The sequence below is a fragment of the Nematostella vectensis genome, chromosome 10, assembly GCF_932526225.1.
Source record: "Nematostella vectensis chromosome 10, jaNemVect1.1, whole genome shotgun sequence".
In the NCBI taxonomy this organism is placed as follows: Eukaryota; Metazoa; Cnidaria; class Anthozoa; order Actiniaria; family Edwardsiidae; genus Nematostella; species Nematostella vectensis.
In genome coordinates this window covers 15,690,848-15,707,102 of record NC_064043.1, presented here as the reverse complement: position 1 = coordinate 15,707,102, position 16,255 = coordinate 15,690,848, and the positions used below count along the sequence as shown (strand labels likewise).

Genomic DNA, 16,255 nt, shown 5'->3' with positions numbered 1-16,255 from the left:
TAAGTTAGCGGGGTTCTACTGTAGTAGTCTCATCTTTGACGGCGATTTTCATTAGGAATATCTACCGCAAACAAATTCTAAAACCCCAAACACAGCCGTAGCACGTTCCACCCGCCCCAAAATATATATATTTTTAATATGGGGAATGAAATGAAAGGGGCTGGCTGTGCACCCAATATTTTTGTTTCTGCTGTAGCGTACCCCCCCCCCAAAAAAAAAAATACTTATAAAATTAAATTCAGCTACAGCTCTGCCAAACGTCGTCAGATATATAATATATACATATAAACACCCCAAACAACAGCACTTCTTACTACCCTGACTACCAGAGTCTCGAGCTTCGTTCGTTTACTATGAGCTCCTCGTAGTCAGTAAAGGGCGCATAGTAAACGAACGAAGCTCGAGACTTTGGTCTTTGTCATGTGGGGGCGGTTGGTATTTACACTAAATAGCAACTGATGTTATCGTGACATCTCCTGCCTCACGCAATAAGCCTGGCTGTGACTGTCGCGTGACATAGGTGCTAGAGAGAACATGCGAAAAGTGTCGCATTTTCAACTGAGTTTCGATAATTTACCCTATAGTATACGCATATAAAATTATTCCAACGAGTTTGCTACGCTCTGTGGTCTGGTGGTGCTTAAACGTGCGTGATTTTCTCGTGTCACGCAACACATGTCAAACATTTTTTCGCGCCATCAATAGTGCCATTCCCTCACGCTCACCAATGTCAAGGTGCTCTCAACCAATCAGAGTGCGCTTCGTTGCAGGCTCGACAAGTCAACACGACAGAGTGCAAAACACGGCTGCATATTACCGCGAAACGCCTCAACTACACGGAAAACCTTCAATATAACGCTCGGGCTCAGAGCAAAAAGCATTATACTACAGAAGGGAAACTTAAATTGCAGTATTTCTTGGTGGAAGCATGAATTACGAGCAAATTCTCGTGTTGACGACCGCAGCCTTGAGCATTTTAGCGACAGACCTCGTTATGGCGAAGGATTATTATCAAATTTTGGGTGTCCCCAGAAATGCTTCCGACAAGCAAATCAAAAAAGCTTTTAGAAAAATGGCTGTTAAATATCACCCAGATAAAAACAAGGGAAAAGACGCCGAAGAGAAATTCAGAGAGGTAGCAGAAGGTACGTACAAAATTGTGGCGCAGCATTTCGTTTCCGGGCTGATGTAAGAAGTAAACATTTCATAATCAATTTTCGCTTCATGTTTTATACACTGTTCATATTATACCGATTTCTCTAGAGAACACTTTATAAGCCTTGTCATTTGATATGCTTTTCCCATAGAAACAAGCTCTTGTGGAACCGTAAACGACCTGCTATATCTTGATCTTTCTAAATTTGCTTACTGTCGGCCATGTGTTCCAAATTGACAGTTCTAGTTGTCATGATTTTTAGGTCGTTATCAGAACCAAACAAAAGGGTTTCTCTATGAATGAATCCCGACTCTGTTACTTCAAACTAACTATAAAATTGTACAAAATTTAAGTGTTTACTGATGAGTCACAACAGAACATTGTAGATTGAACAATTATGTTTACTTTCGAAGGATGAAGGGTAAATGAACTTTATAACATGTTTTAAATGTTTTTGATCTCTTCTTTTCATTGTTCCCGAGTTCTGTTGCGTTCTCGCAGAGTTTGGATAATAATTCATAGCTCCACTTTTTGGGGCTTCTAGCTCCCGTGAATTTTAAAGCATGAGTCATCTATGTTTCGACAGTGATATTTACATCTACGTATTGCAAATATTTCCATCGACGCTGAAGTTTGTTGGCTCAGGTGCAAATAAACATTCCCTTACGAAATTTCATTCAATAATTTCACACTTGATATTATAATTAAACCTTGCTTAAATCGATCTGAAATGAGATATATATTTTTTTATGGTAAGGGAAATTTAAATCGATATTTCCGGATCAGCGGTCTTGAGTTGTTTTGGTATCAAATGTTCAATTACTGGAACTGACTTAATATTTTTTAAAGAAAAAAAATTATATACTTTGTTATAGGCAAAGCTCAAACGCGCTGTTGATACTATTCAGTTAACCCTACAACTAAAATCAAATAAATAATTTTACCCACTTATAAACATTGTTGAGTCAACTCCACCCCTCAAGTGACTATTTTTAAAAATAAAATTTAAAATTCTACGAGATATTGAAATATTTCCATCTTTTTTCCACAGCGTATGAAGTACTATCAGATGAAAACAAAAGACGGCAGTATGATCAGTTTGGAGAGGAGGGACTTAAAAATAATGGATTTGGCGGCGGCGGCGGGGGATTTGACTTCAATGGCTTCTTTAATAACTTTGGACATGGAGACCACAATAGAGGAGGCAATGGAAACTCATTTAAATTCTCATTTGGTGGATTTGATGATTTCTTCAATGATGATGATGATGATGACTTTGGTGGTGGATTTGGACATGGGGACTCTTTCTTTGGTAATTTTGGGAACTTTAGAAATAGTGGCTTTCACGAAGATGGTCATGACTTCCACAGAGCAGCCACACATGCTGAGTTCCACCAGTCAAGTTCAGGTAAAAAATCGTTTTTCTTTATGAATTATTTGAGTCCTGCTTATCAGTGGCATAGCCATGATTTTTGGGCCCGTGGTGTGCACAGATATGAGTATGACAAACCCCACTTTTTGGCAACCACAACACCCCACCACCCCCCCCCCCCCAGCTACAGGGCTGGTACTCATCACAATGGAGAAAACCTTGGAGGGGGCTCTACACCTCACCCAGCCTTTGACTGACTTTCTTCTGACTTTTTTAGGGAGGCTGACTTTTTAAGGGGCCTTGGTCCTTGAGCAATAGTCTAACGTGGATTTTAGCACTTCTAATTTGAATAATTCATCTTACAGGTGGTGGGGGACGGAGCTGTAGAACAGTAACAAGACGAGTTGGAAACATGGTGACAACATTTACAGAATGTACATAGTAATCAAGAATCTCATGCACGCTAGTGTGATTTTCATTGAGGAACACCCTTGACAAAACTGCAGTGTCTCTGTGTCAGTATAGATTACACAACGAAATAACGTTAATAAGTATAAGTATAAGCTCAATGAAATGAATCAGCTCCATTAATTATTAGAGTATAATAAGTTGGTGCAGACTTTAAAATTTGAGACTTATAATAGGTTTTATGTGTTTCTGTGTTAGTTCAGGTAATAAAGGAAACAGTTAATGATTTTTCTATTCCTTTTCAATCCTAATTCTCACAGGAACCTGCATCTTTATAAAACTAAAGTATATGTTTTGAAAAGTAGAAGTTTACAGCTATTGTATGTCAAAGGTTTTGTCAGAGGTGATTTCTTACACTGCAGATGATGCTAGTTTGTATAAAAAATGATTAGTGCACTGACTGTATTGGTATTGTGGATGTGCAGGACATTATGTAGAGTTTACTTTAAATATAATGATTTTTTCTTGTAAATAATAAACAAAGAGAGGTTTTCAAAAGTGTGTCATTTATTTACATTCGACTACAATAAGGACTGCTTTGGTATACAGTAACATAAAAACAATATACAGGCCACTCTGGTACCTATGTATGATATAGCCAGGTTATCAGGATAGGGTTTAGCTATTTGTTCACAAAGACAAGATACAACCTCCAAAACAAAATTTTATCAAATACATAAAAAAAGGTTGTTAAAAAGCATTTGCAGATAAAAACCCAGTAAACACATGAGCGCACTATTGTCACTGGTTTTAATTGTTAACCCACTAAATTAACCCTCTCTCTTTTTCTATTTCGTAGTGCTTAAGATCCGTGTAAGCTACAAATGTAAAAGCTGTCTTGTATTGAAAGGACGTCATTGTAAAAGCTGTCTGGTATTGAAAGGATGTCATTGTAAAAGCTGTCTTGTATTGAAAGGACGTCATTGTAAAAGCTGTCTTGTATTGAAAGGACGTCATTGTAAAAACTGTCTTGTATTGAAAGGATGTCGTGTGGTTTAGAAGGCTGTCATGCAATGTCCTCACAGAGGGACAACACCAGTATAATATAATAAGGAAATGAAGATTTCAATAATCTTGGGCTGACATCTTTTTAACTATCTGTTTGCCTCTGGTAGATCTTCAAGATTTGGTAGCCAAAATGCCTAAGGGAAAGATAGAAAGTGTTAGACTACTAGTACTGCAGAGTATTGGGTTGGGCCATGGTGTTTGCGGGAGAGGGGGACAGTGGAGGCTGTAAATGCTACTCACCATGTTAGTACATGCACTTGCAAGCATCATGAACTTGGGGTTGAACTTGACACACCGTGTAGAACCAGGGTGGTTCCCTTCTAGTGTAGATATCTTATGGCCGCTGTCGGATGCCCAAAAGTGCACTTTCCCATCTTGGGAGCCTGAAGGAAAAACATTATTCTTGCTCATTCTTGTATCTGAACTAATTTTGCTTTGATTTTATCTGCTCAGGCTGGTTTTCTGCTACTGGCACCCCTTAGATTAAACTCTACCCCTACCCCTATCTCACTTATCACCTTTCTTACTCTACACATTTAGTGTATTTTACAAAATGAGTCATAAAGTTAAGCATCCCTGTTACATCCTTCTACTCTAAACTATATCCCCCTTTCTATATCCTGCACTATATTCTCCTACACTGGATAGCTGCTCCCCAGTAAAGTTGGAACATTAAACAAAAGATGGATAAAGATTTCCTAGCAAGGGAATTACTGTACCATCGTGAAAGCCCAAGCTCTGTCAATGAGTAATTTGAACCGACCGGCTCATTGACCGTATAGCGATTTAGTCGAGGTGATTGGAAATTACGTAGTAACCAACCTTTAGTCGAGGTGATTGGAAATTACGTAGTAACCAACCTTTAGTCGAGGTGATTGGAAATTACGTAGTAACCAACCTTTAAATAGTAACCAACCTTTACTTCTTTCTTTAGTGGCAGTGATAGAGGGAATTCTAAATTTCACCGAACATTGGGAAACAGCCTAGAAAAAATGGTACGTCACACACATTCTTACCTGATATGACATATTGAGAATCTGGGCTAAATGTCACCTCACAAGGGTTTGTTTTTGACACTGCATGCCCCTAAAATGTAAAGAGCAAGTCTTTTGGTCACCATAATGTACACAGAAATACATACTGTTTATAGTGTTAATCTTACTGGTCACCATACACATATATGTATACTGTTTATAGTGTTAATCTTACTGGTCACCATACACATATATGTATACTGTTTATAGTGTTAATCTTACTGGTCACCATACACATATATGTATACTGTTTATAGTGTCAATCTTACTGGTCACCATACACAGATATATATACTTTTTATAGTGTTAATCTTACTGGTCACCATACACGTATGTATATGTATACTGCTTATAGTGTTAATCTTACTGGTCACCATACACATTGTATACTGTTTATAGTGTTAATCTAATGGGTCACCATACACAGATATGTATACTGTTTATAGTGTTAATCTTACTGGTCACCATACACATATATGTATACTGTTTATAGTGTTAATCTTACTGGTCACCATACACATATATGTATACTGTTTATAGTGTTAATCTTACTGGTCACTATACACATATATGTATACTGTTTATAGTGTTAATCTTACTGGTCACCATACACATATATGTATACTGCTTATAGTGTTAATCTTACTGGTCACTATACACATATATGTATACTGTTTATAGTGTTAATCTTACTGGTCACCATACACATATATGTATACTGCTTATAGTGTTAATCTTACTGGTCACCATACACATATATGTATACTGTTTATAGTGTTAATCTTACTGGTCACCATACACATTTTTTATATGTATACTGTTCATAGGTTAATCTTACTGGTCACCATACACATATATGTATACTGTTTATAGTGTTAATCTTACTGGTCACCATACACATATATGTATACTGTTCATAGTGTTAATCTTACTGGTCACCATACACATATATGTATACTGTTTATAGTGTTAATCTTACTGGTCACCATACACATATATGTATACTGTTTATAGTGTTAATCTTACTGGTCACCATACACATATATGTATACTGTTTATAGTGTTAATCTTACTGGTCACTATACACATATATGTTTACTGTTTATAGTGTTAATCTTACTGGTCACCATACACATGTATACTGTTTATAGTGTTTATAGTGTTAATCTAATGGGTCACCATACACATATATGTATACAGTTTATAGTTTTAATCTTACTGGTCACCATACACATTTTATATGTATACTGCTTATAGTGTTAATCTTACAGGTCACCATACACAGATATGTCTGTTTATAGTGTTAATCTTACTCACAGTGAATGCATGTAGCTGGGTTCCCTGGAAGGCATCAATCAGGTAAATGGATCCCCCATTGGTGGAAAGGAGAATCATCTTCCCATCATAGCTAAACTTGATGGAATTCCATTCAATGTTTGGATCTGTCTGTATATGAAATGTAGAGAATGGGCCCTAAAGAAGGTACAATATTGAATTAGTTTTAATAATAATTTATGCAAAAGCTTTCACTTCTATTTGAACTGGTGGGAATGAATGAAATTTTTTTTCCAAGATTATCTAAATCTTATTTAGTCCTATACAAACATAATTATCATAGATGTGTTTCTTCACATTATACAGTACGTAGTGAATACCAAGTACATAACTCCAGATTTTCCATCCCCAATCACGACATTTACATTTACCTTATCAAATGATCGAAGGTCGTAGAGCTTTATCATTTCACAGTCAATACCAGCAGCAAAGATGAGACCCTCAGGGTCAAAGGCCGCCACAGGCCTACCATTTACATGCATCAGTCCCTAGAAAAATAATTAGGCCATTACAGAGTGGACTGTACATTACATATACAGTACAATATTCCAATAAGCTAAATAATCTCAAAACAAACCTGACAGTTGGGAGACCTTAAGTCCCATATTCTGAGGGTACGGTCCAACGACCCAGACACGAACGTGTCTTCTACTGGCGACATGTGAAGAGTTGTCACTCTGTGAAATTAACAAATACATTGATTTCTTTATGGTTCATGAGTCATAAAAACTGTATAAATCTGACCAGCAATACACACCTTTTAGTGTGACCAGGAAAATATCTGAGATACTTGTTATCATGTAGAGACAAATAACGTATTGTATCTGCAAAAGATGTGCAAATGTTAGATTGATTTACTATAATAACATGCATCAGCTAGTTTTCTAACTCAAGAAATATTTTCTATATTTAAGGTAGTAGCACTGGCTATTTGGGGGTATTTTGGAAGCTCAAAACTTCCCAACGTTCAACATTAAAATATCCATATTTCTACACATTATAAAAGAGTTATAATACAATGGATTCATGATATTTTTGTAATGTGATACCCTCTCCTAATTGGATTAGCGCTATCCCCCCCCCCCGTGTCATAAAAATCACTCGTTCACCTTTTTCTCTTTAACCGCGTGTGCTATGGATATAATTATTTCGGTATTCTAAAGTAACTAGTTGCATTGACAATTTGTAGCTTGCAAACTGTTTTACCCCTTCTAAAAGTGGCAAAAAAAATCACTTCAAAAATGAAGGGGGAGGGTTCATCACAATTTACCCCCCTTTCTTCGGAATGGAGTTCGCAAGCTACAGATTGTTTAGCTCAAAATGGTTAAGCAACATGGCAAATTGCAGCTAGAATGCCATTATTGTCGACTTAAAAAATGAAAAAGAAACTCCCATGAGTCCTATTAGGCAGGTATTTGGTCAAAATAATTCGTTAAAACTCGCAGAAACTAAATCGAAGCTCTCAAAACCCACTTACACATTTCCTAGCTGCCATGATGGACAACATTTCCCGTCCCCTCCATACAAAGGAACACAAAAATACGATATGTTATGGCTGGTTGCTAGGATCTAGCCTATCAGGAGGCGTGACATGCACAATTTACTTCCGGTGCGTCGAAGCGTGATCTCACATTACCGATATGTTATGGCTGGTTGCTAGGATCTAGCCTATCAGGAGGCGTGACATGCACAATTTACTTCCGGTGCGTCGAAGCGTGATCTCACATTACAACCATCATCGAACGAGAAACAAACAATATTTCAACATCACTAAACCTTAGCTTTTTTCTGCCTTTTATGGCTCCGAAAAAGAAGAAACAAACAAAGTCTCAGAGAAGGAAGTCTCTTCAGCAAAGAGGAAAACTCGGAGCTGAAGCAAGAGGGACCGGCGTGTCTTCGAGGCAAGATGTAGTTCTGCCTTCGCTTTGGAGGACCGAGACAAAAAGCTATTCCACTGGAGATGCTGTGAAAGTCATTTCTCCGAATAAAACCGTCTACCATGGCATGGCACGAGCTAAAAAAAGAATGGAGGAACGTGGCATTAATTTACACGATGAAAGCTCCGAGTATGAGGATTCTTCCCAGGAGGAGTTTTTGCCAAGCCCGAGTAAAGTCCAAAAAGTAAACGCTGCGCTTCAAGAGAAAGGCGAACAGGACAAGCCAACTCTCGAACGACAGCTATTTGTCGCTGAATCAACGCAGCTAACAAATCTTGTCGATCAGGTCAACCGTAATTCTCGATGTGCTACACCAGGTTGCCAAGGTACAACATAATTTTGGTTTGCATGCTTTGATTTTGACTGTTATTGTTTGACAGGCAACGGAGTCCTTGCATTGTAAAACACTCACTAGACGATGTTGTTTGCACTGTATAAGCTTACATAAAGCAAGAGACTCCAGGTCCCTGACCCTCATATTACCCTTCATATTATAATTCCAAGCTAAACATATTGAAAAAAAAAAGAACTATTGCATATAATTTTCTAGTAAAAAGGCAAAAGAAAATCAATCATTCTAATTCCATCCTGACCATTATACTCAGATATTGATATACTGTTTTTGTGTTTTTTAGGCATATTGATTCCAGCAAAGATAGATACTGTTGGCCTTGGTGGAACTATAAATGTTCTTTATGTTTGTAATGGCTGCACCAACAGACGCTTGAGTTTTGAAGGATCATTAGCTGTTGAAGGTTCTCGTCGCACTGTGGTTGGTCTGGCCCTTGCAGTGGCGTTTATTCTTACTGGACATGGATTTTCTAAATTCCAGAAAACACTGAACAATTGCCTTGGGATACCCGCAATTTCCAAGAACAGATTTTACGAGGTGATTAAACTGATATATCCCCACATTGAAGAAATCGTAAACGAGATGTGCGAAGATGAAAAAGAAAAAATGAAAAAGATGAACAGTGTAGATCTTGGGAGCTGGGACCGTGCTGTCGTTACGTCAGACGGGGTTTGGCACACCCGTGGACACTTCAGTAAAAATGGGTCATTCATTGTAAAGAATTATATGACCCAAGGGCTTCTGTGGTATGGGCACAAATCAATGAGGGGAGAAATAACTGAGGAGGAAGAGGGTGAGGAATTGTACCACGGCACGGCCAAGTCTATGGAAGGAGTTCTTGCTGAGGAATGCTATGGACAGGCAAAAGAAGAAGGGTGTGATATTATTTGTGTTTGGCAGGATGGGGACTCTTCTTCAAAGAAGTCAGTTCACAATGTCTATGGGGAGGAACCCCCTCAAAGAGTATACAAGTGTGGTGGGCATGTGGGTAGATCCCACGGGAATAATCTGAAGGACTTTGCCAAGCAGAAGGCATTCACCAGTGGCCATATTTCTAAATGGAAAGAACTGTTTCCAGAAATGGAGAACTTGAAGTGCCATTGCACACGCCATTCAAAGAACTGTGGTTGCTTTTCAGAGCAGTTTCTGAAAAATGCTAGAGTTAACCATTTTTGCTGTTTGCAGCAGTGTGACTCTCCCGAAGAATATGCTAGACGCATGAGAGCATTGAGCCAGCACCATGTTGTTGATAAACACTCTTGGGAGGGAGGGAACTGTGGTTTCCATACAGAAACAGTTTGTTCATGTGGAGAATGCAAAGACGAATTTGAGTTGAAATGTGAGGGAATACCATATTCGACAAAAAACAAGTTGTCGTGTCCATTTCATCACATGGCCTACCAACTGGAGTGCGAGCTACGAGCTGCTGACGCGAAATCAGTAATACATCCTGAGATGGGCCGTGGCCATTCCAATCAGTGTGAGGCTCATTTCAACGTGCTTCCCCATTTTCGTGCTAAAGACCAAAGTCTCAATAGGTAAGACATATAACAAAATATAGAAAACAGACAGAATCTGGCATTATAAATCACCTATGCTAAAGGCACTATTTTAGAACATCCACTAAACAGTTTCAGTGAATGAATTGTGTTAGTATGAAAAGTTATGCCCTGGACAGTTGTTTCAAAGGAAGGGTGCCTTGGGTGGAATAAGAAGTGGGATAAGTAATGAAAGATTCAATTTCATGCTTTTTGCTACATGTGTAACATACCAGTGCCCCCAGCCTTGTTTTAAATTAGTAATAAATACATAATAATTTAATAATAATTTTATTATTTATATAGCGCAAAATTCATTATCTATATGATCTAATGCGCATTGGATGTTTCCCAATTTAGGTTGCACTATATTACATCAACAAACTGTGGGTTGGCCCAGGGGAATATGACATGGTGCTGGGAAAATCGTGGAAAGGAATACCACTGGATAAAGGACCTTTACACTCGACTCCATCTGCCTGTGCTTCCTTCCATTGAAAAGGTGCTTGATAAAGCAACTGAGGACAGGATGAACCACCTCATGAAACAAAAGACAGAGGCAGCCAAGAAGCAGCGAATATCCAATAAGCAAGCTAGACAGGAAGACCAGGAAGAGAGAAAGAAGTGGAACAAAAGGCAGGCAGTGCTGCATACATATGGCACTGAAGATGATGACGAGTTAGATGATGATGATGATGATCCAGCACTGATAAGAGAGGCAGAGAGCATGCTAAGACAAAGGACTGTAATAAGTGGAAAGCGGCCATGTAAGTGTGGATCAACCACCCACCAGCGCACTTCTCACAAGGACTGTAGTGAGAATCCCAAAAACAAAGAGTAGAATTACACAACATGTTCAAGTTTATTATACACTTTATACAGCATACAAAATATGATAGATGTTCTAGTCAAGTTTATACATGAAAATGAGGCTGGTCAGTGTCAGACATTTACATGTTTTTCAGTTCTAGTCTTGGTTCTTTTTATCTAACTAACACAGACATAACTAAAACTGTATTTTATGGGTTTATTGAAAACACTTTTTTATAGAAAAGTAACTAATACAATGTAGATAAATCAATAAAATCAATAAAAATAGATTCGAATCATCTCGTTTCTACTTCGTCTTTGGCCACTTTGCCTCGGCCAAAATTGCAATGTTGATCTTGTATACCTAAAAAAATAACAAAAAAATACATGGGTGAATACGAATCCAAGGATACCGAAGCCGCACAAATTATTTTTACAATGAAAAGAAAAATAATAAACAACTGTCATGTTATTGGTAGGGTTTGAGGAAAAACTAAAATTCGTTGACCAATAGATATAACACATTTGCAAGTGGAACTTGAGCCCCAAACAAGCTTGGAGTCCATAAATTTGCTAAGTTTTTTTTTATCATAGTGTGTCACCTACCGAATCGTGGTCCGGGTCCTCAAAATCTTGTACGCTACCCGGAACAATGAGCCTGACGATCGCTTTCAGGCTCTCCGGGTAAACGTACGTCGGCCATCGCGGAAGGCCGGCCCCCAATGTCTTCTTACTTCCAAACTAGAATACAAACAAACGGCGTGAGAAACAATTAAAATTCCCACAATCTTGCAACAACATATATTCACATTCCAAGGTTGATAAGACCAGGACAAAGTATCATATTTGGACAAAAATCGAAGATGAGAGACTTTTTGTTGTTCACTTAAAATCTAATGACACTTAACTACATTTGATTAGAGTTTTTCAGGCGAAACCTACCCACAGTAAGCACCAGAGGCGCTTGTAAAGCCTGGCGCGGCCTTCGTTAGCTTTCTCCCCTTCTCGGAGGCGAAAATGCCTCAGAATACCTAGAAGTCCTGCGGGCGCCTGTCCAAATCTGAAATCAAAGGGGAATACTGATTATACACTAAAAATCGTCGAAAGACAATGATATACTTTTCTTACCCATTCCTTGCAAACTCGGCGTTGAATGCCAAGAAAGCTGCTTCGAGTTGCAAATTCTCAGCCGCCATGCTGAAGCCGATCGTGTCGCATGTGCCCAGCCGAAGGTGTGAACAAAACGTGGATATTATGTGACAAAGCGTCACTTCCTTCGAATCAGCAAAGTAAATTTATTTCCGGTTCCGGTAAAAGGCCCCATTTTCGTTCACTGATTCTGTATTCGCTTTTGGAAAAAATAGAAAAATTAGTTCGGATGTTCAAATTGCACATATAAATTGTACAAAACACGGCACTTCCGAGAAAAATGGAGATACCCGAAATTAGCCAGTGCTAGTACCTTAAGGCTACTATTCTTAGTATTAACATAGTGCTACTAAGCACTTCTTATTTAAAAACCTTTATGCATTGAGAATGGTGCATCCTAGAGCAGAGGAACACAAGCTTCTAGTAAGCTCTGTGTACATTCAACAAGTTAAATTGAGGGATGAAAAGATACTCTTTACTGTACTGAAGGATACTATTCATATCTCAACCAGGAATCAACTCATAAAGCCCAAATATTTGTGTTCGTAAACCAGACGAATAAATACGATACACCAAAAACTGGTATTCGACTCTGCCAAATCAATAGATTTAAAATGAACTGGGCCACATGTGGTGAGATGCCCCATATGCTGAAGGGCTAAGACACTGGGTCACCTGTGTTTAGAGGCCCCATATGCCAACAGACTAACACACTGGGCTACCTGTGGTGAAAGGCCCCATACGCTGATGGGCTAACACACTGGGCTACCTGTGGTGAGAGGTCTTATATGCTGACGGGCTAACACACTGGGCAACCTGTGGTGAGAGGCCTCATATGGTGACAGGCTAACACACTGGGCAGCCTGTGGTGATATGCCCCATAGGCTCACAGGCTAACTCACTGGGCTACCTGTGGTAAGAGGCCCCATATGCTGACGAGCTATCACACTGGGCAGCCTGTGGTAAGAGGCCCCATATGCTGACGAGCTAACACACTGGGCAGCCTGTGGTGAGAGGCCCCATATGCTGACGAGCTAACACACTGGGTCACCTGAGGACCCATACGCCAATGCACTTACACACTGGGTCACCTGTGATTCTATGGCCTGAGTAAACTATACTTATTTGTCTTGGATTGCTGTTACTGTGTTTGTGTTGGAGATGAGCAGTGAAACATATACAGTAGTATTCTATGAAGAAGTTTTGGCTTGACTACACCTCTTTGCTATATTATATTCCTCAAGAGGAAGAACAGGTGGCCTAGTGTGTTAGCCTGTCAGTATATGGGGCCTCTCACCACAGGTGGCCCAGTGTGTTAGCATGTCAGCATATGGGGCCTCTCACCACAGGTGGCCCAGTGTGTTAGCATGTCAGCATATGGGGCCTCTCACCACAGGTGGCCCAGTGTGTTAGCATGTCAGCCTCTCACCACAGGTGGCCCAGTGTGTTAGCATGTCAGCCTCTCACCGCTGTGGCCCAGGTTCGAATCCTGGCTCAAACTGGGGATGTTTTCCGGGTTACTGCCTTGATTCAAATTTGCGTCACAAATGAGTTGAGGTTATTCTCCCGTTTACAGTCTTCTAGGATAATGACAATAAACCACCATACACAGATATTTTGTAGAGGTGTGAATAACTGAGCCTTTCTTACAATCAACTTTTGTAGAGGTGTGAATAATTGAGCCTTTCTTACCATCAACTTTTGTAGAGGTGTGAATAACTGAGCCTTTCTTACCATCAACTTTTGTAGAGGTGTGAATAACTGAGCCTTTCTTACCATTAACTTTTGTAGAGGTGTGAATAACTGAGCCTTTCTTACCATTAACTTTTGTAGAGGTGTGAATAACTGAGCCTTTCTTACCATTTATTTTTGTAGAGGTGTGACTGAGTCTTTCTTACAATCAACTTTTGTAGAGGTGTGAATAACTGAGCCTTTCTTACCATCAACTTTTGTAGAGTTGTGAATAACTGAGCCTTTCTTATCATCAACTTTTGTAGAGTTGTGAATAACTGAGCCTTTCTTACCATCAACTTTTGTAGAGGTGTGAATAACTGTGTTTTGAGCATGGGTGTATTGGATGTTTGCTACTCCATACTTTTTACTGTAAATCGTCTTTTTCGGTCTGAAAGAAATTAAAATCTGTTTTAAAAATCAGTCAAAAACAGAACAGAACTTTTAAAGCTCTTTTTTTTGCCAGCTGGCCAAGAACGACTCTTGCATTCTGCAGACATCAGCCAACAACAACCTTATCTTCTATTATGCACTTGTCATTTGCTTCCCCGAGAGAGGGGGGGGGGAAATATGGGGACTTTGAAAATCAAGCTTTCCGTGACCCCATATTTCCCCTATATGTGGGGCTCTACTCTCGAGCAAAGACCCCATTATGGTGGGGCACATATTAAGCAAGGCCCCATATTGTAACAATTTGTGCAAAATAATGTTATAAAGTGTGTAAAAATAAAGACAAACCTCCATTAACCCAACGTTGTTTTAACAATATCCAGTGCAATAATATACAAACAACAGCGCCCAAATGGCTTGTGATGAGATAAAAACACTTGCTGATAACTGTACATGTGACGACTTGAAACTGACACAGGATTCTCTGTCGCCTCTACTGGCACACACGATCTCCATCAGTCTATACTGGCACACACGATCTCTGTTCATCTATACTGGCACACACGTTATCCGTCAATCTATACTGACACACATGATCTCCGTCAGTCTATACTGACACACATGATCTCCGTCAGTCTATACTGACACACATGATCTCCGTTCATCTATACTGGCACACACGTTATCTGTCAATCTATACTGACACACATGATCTCCGTCAGTCTATACTGACACACACGATCTCCGTCAATCTATACTGACATACATGATCTGCCATCTTGCTTGACAACCACGTTAGTCCCAGTCTACACGCGGTATACCAGAAGCAAATTTCCCCCAGGGGGCCGAGTAAATCAAAGGCCGCATATTTCCCCCACCATTGGGGCACAAATGGGCTCCAAAGTCCCCACAAATGCCCCTGTTTTTCCGCATAGAGCCCGGGGTCCCCCCCCTCAGGGAAGCCGATGACAAGTGCATTATACTTAAGTATTGAAAAACTTATCATTGATTCCAGTTGACATTATTAATATACTGCACAAAATCTACCCTGCTAGCCATTACGTACGTCATATTCAAAAAGACGAGAAAGCAAACAAAACCACGTTACGCGGGCGACTTACTTTCCGTCGACACAATCGTAAATGACTATTGAATCATCATTGCTACTTGTAATCAGCGATTCGCCGTTAGCAGAGAATGCCATATGGTTGACATTGTCACTGTTTTCTCTGAATACCTTGGCAACTCGCAGAGAACGGACCACGCTGTCGTCTAACTTCATCTTGTGGAACAATCTACAACGCCGCCGCCATCTTGGATAGTTATTTAGCACCAGGCCTTACCCAACAACACAGGGAACCCGTTTGATAATTCATTACACCAAAACCCGAAGCCGGCAGTGCATAGGCTAAAGGCCGAAGCCATCCGCGAGGCCTGTTCGGCCGCGCCGCCATTTTTAATGCTCGTCACGTTCCATTTTATAAAAAATTATCAGGCTCAGAAATACTTCTTCGTTTCACGTGGATGTCCGCTTACAAATGGCTGTATGGCGATGACTTTTGTAGTACTTGTATGAGTACATCATTCAGGGGGATTCAGTACGTATGCAAGGTATGTGTGGCGGAGAGGAAGGTTAGGATGTCCAGCAAGTGAATCATAATAAATTCATAGGAGGCACTTTAATTGTCGACTGAAGTTACCGTCATGACTCGAATAATATTTACGGTGAATGCACATTTAGCATTCACCTTTGAAGTCCTGGAGTGAGAGAGCGCTGTCACAAACGGAGCACGTGATCTAAAGTATACACGAAAAAGATATGCAGTCGCATTTGCAAGTGAATATCCTCGCTTGGGCTGGGTGCAACTATGATCAGTATAATAAGTTGATAAGACGGGCCATTTAGCCGCATCCGGACACAGGCTAGGGCCATTATATAAACACCCGGAATTAGGCATCGCTATTAAAATAAATG

General features: G+C 39.7%; 3 protein-coding genes across 4 annotated transcripts; 1 reads left to right on the top strand and 2 right to left on the bottom strand.

Annotated features, from left to right (window-relative positions):
- The first annotated feature begins 731 nt into the window (after positions 1–731).
- LOC5512216 (dnaJ homolog subfamily B member 9) lies at positions 732–3,494 on the top strand. Of its 2 annotated transcripts, XM_048733186.1 has the most exons (4): positions 732–1,072; positions 1,115–1,145; positions 2,208–2,564; positions 2,894–3,494. In XM_048733186.1, the coding sequence occupies exons 1-4, from the start codon at positions 929–931 to the stop codon at positions 2,968–2,970; spliced, it is 609 nt and encodes a 202-aa protein (XP_048589143.1). In that variant the 5' UTR covers positions 732–928; the 3' UTR covers positions 2,971–3,494. The 2 variants fall into 2 exon arrangements, with proteins under 2 accessions (XP_048589143.1, XP_048589144.1); XM_048733187.1 differs by having other exon boundaries at positions 734–1,145.
- On the bottom strand, positions 3,486–15,975 carry LOC116618183 (WD repeat-containing protein 82). The gene is made up of 9 exons (XM_048733184.1): positions 15,402–15,975; positions 14,184–14,281; positions 7,131–7,197; positions 6,951–7,050; positions 6,745–6,861; positions 6,356–6,511; positions 5,021–5,090; positions 4,245–4,387; positions 3,486–4,138 (listed from the first exon to the last, which is right to left on the bottom strand). The coding sequence occupies exons 1-9, from the start codon at positions 15,560–15,562 to the stop codon at positions 4,091–4,093; spliced, it is 960 nt and encodes a 319-aa protein (XP_048589141.1). The 5' UTR covers positions 15,563–15,975; the 3' UTR covers positions 3,486–4,090.
- LOC116618185 lies at positions 11,044–12,933 on the bottom strand. The gene is made up of 4 exons (XM_032381645.2): positions 12,139–12,933; positions 11,953–12,070; positions 11,617–11,751; positions 11,044–11,374 (listed from the first exon to the last, which is right to left on the bottom strand). Exons 1-4 carry the CDS (start codon positions 12,204–12,206, stop codon positions 11,318–11,320), a joined length of 378 nt encoding a protein of 125 aa, XP_032237536.1. The 5' UTR covers positions 12,207–12,933; the 3' UTR covers positions 11,044–11,317.
- Positions 15,976–16,255: the final 280 nt, after the last annotated feature.

Bases quoted from the DNA above. Each gene is read 5' to 3' on its own strand.
- LOC5512216 (XM_048733187.1), top strand. From the start codon at position 929: ATGAATTACGAGCAAATTCTCGTGTTGACGACCGCAGCCTTGAGCATT. The intron at 1,146-2,207 runs GTACGTACAAAA...TTTTTTCCACAG, and splicing joins ATTCAGAGAGGTAGCAGAAG to CGTATGAAGTACTATCAGAT. The intron at 2,565-2,893 runs GTAAAAAATCGT...TTCATCTTACAG, and splicing joins GTTCCACCAGTCAAGTTCAG to GTGGTGGGGGACGGAGCTGT.
- LOC116618185 (XM_032381645.2), bottom strand. From the start codon at position 12,206: ATGGCGGCTGAGAATTTGCAACTCGAAGCAGCTTTCTTGGCATTCAAC. The intron at 11,752-11,952 runs GTAGGTTTCGCC...TTTGTATTCTAG, and splicing joins GCCTCTGGTGCTTACTGTGG to TTTGGAAGTAAGAAGACATT. The intron at 11,375-11,616 runs GTAGGTGACACA...TTATTTTTTTAG, and splicing joins AGGACCCGGACCACGATTCG to GTATACAAGATCAACATTGC.
- LOC116618183 (XM_048733184.1), bottom strand. From the start codon at position 15,562: ATGAAGTTAGACGACAGCGTGGTCCGTTCTCTGCGAGTTGCCAAGGTA. The intron at 5,091-6,355 runs GTGAGTAAGATT...TTTACATTTTAG, and splicing joins CCCAGCTACATGCATTCACT to GGGCATGCAGTGTCAAAAAC. The intron at 4,388-5,020 runs GTAAGAATGTGT...TTTTTCCTTCAG, and splicing joins TTCTCAATATGTCATATCAG to GCTCCCAAGATGGGAAAGTG.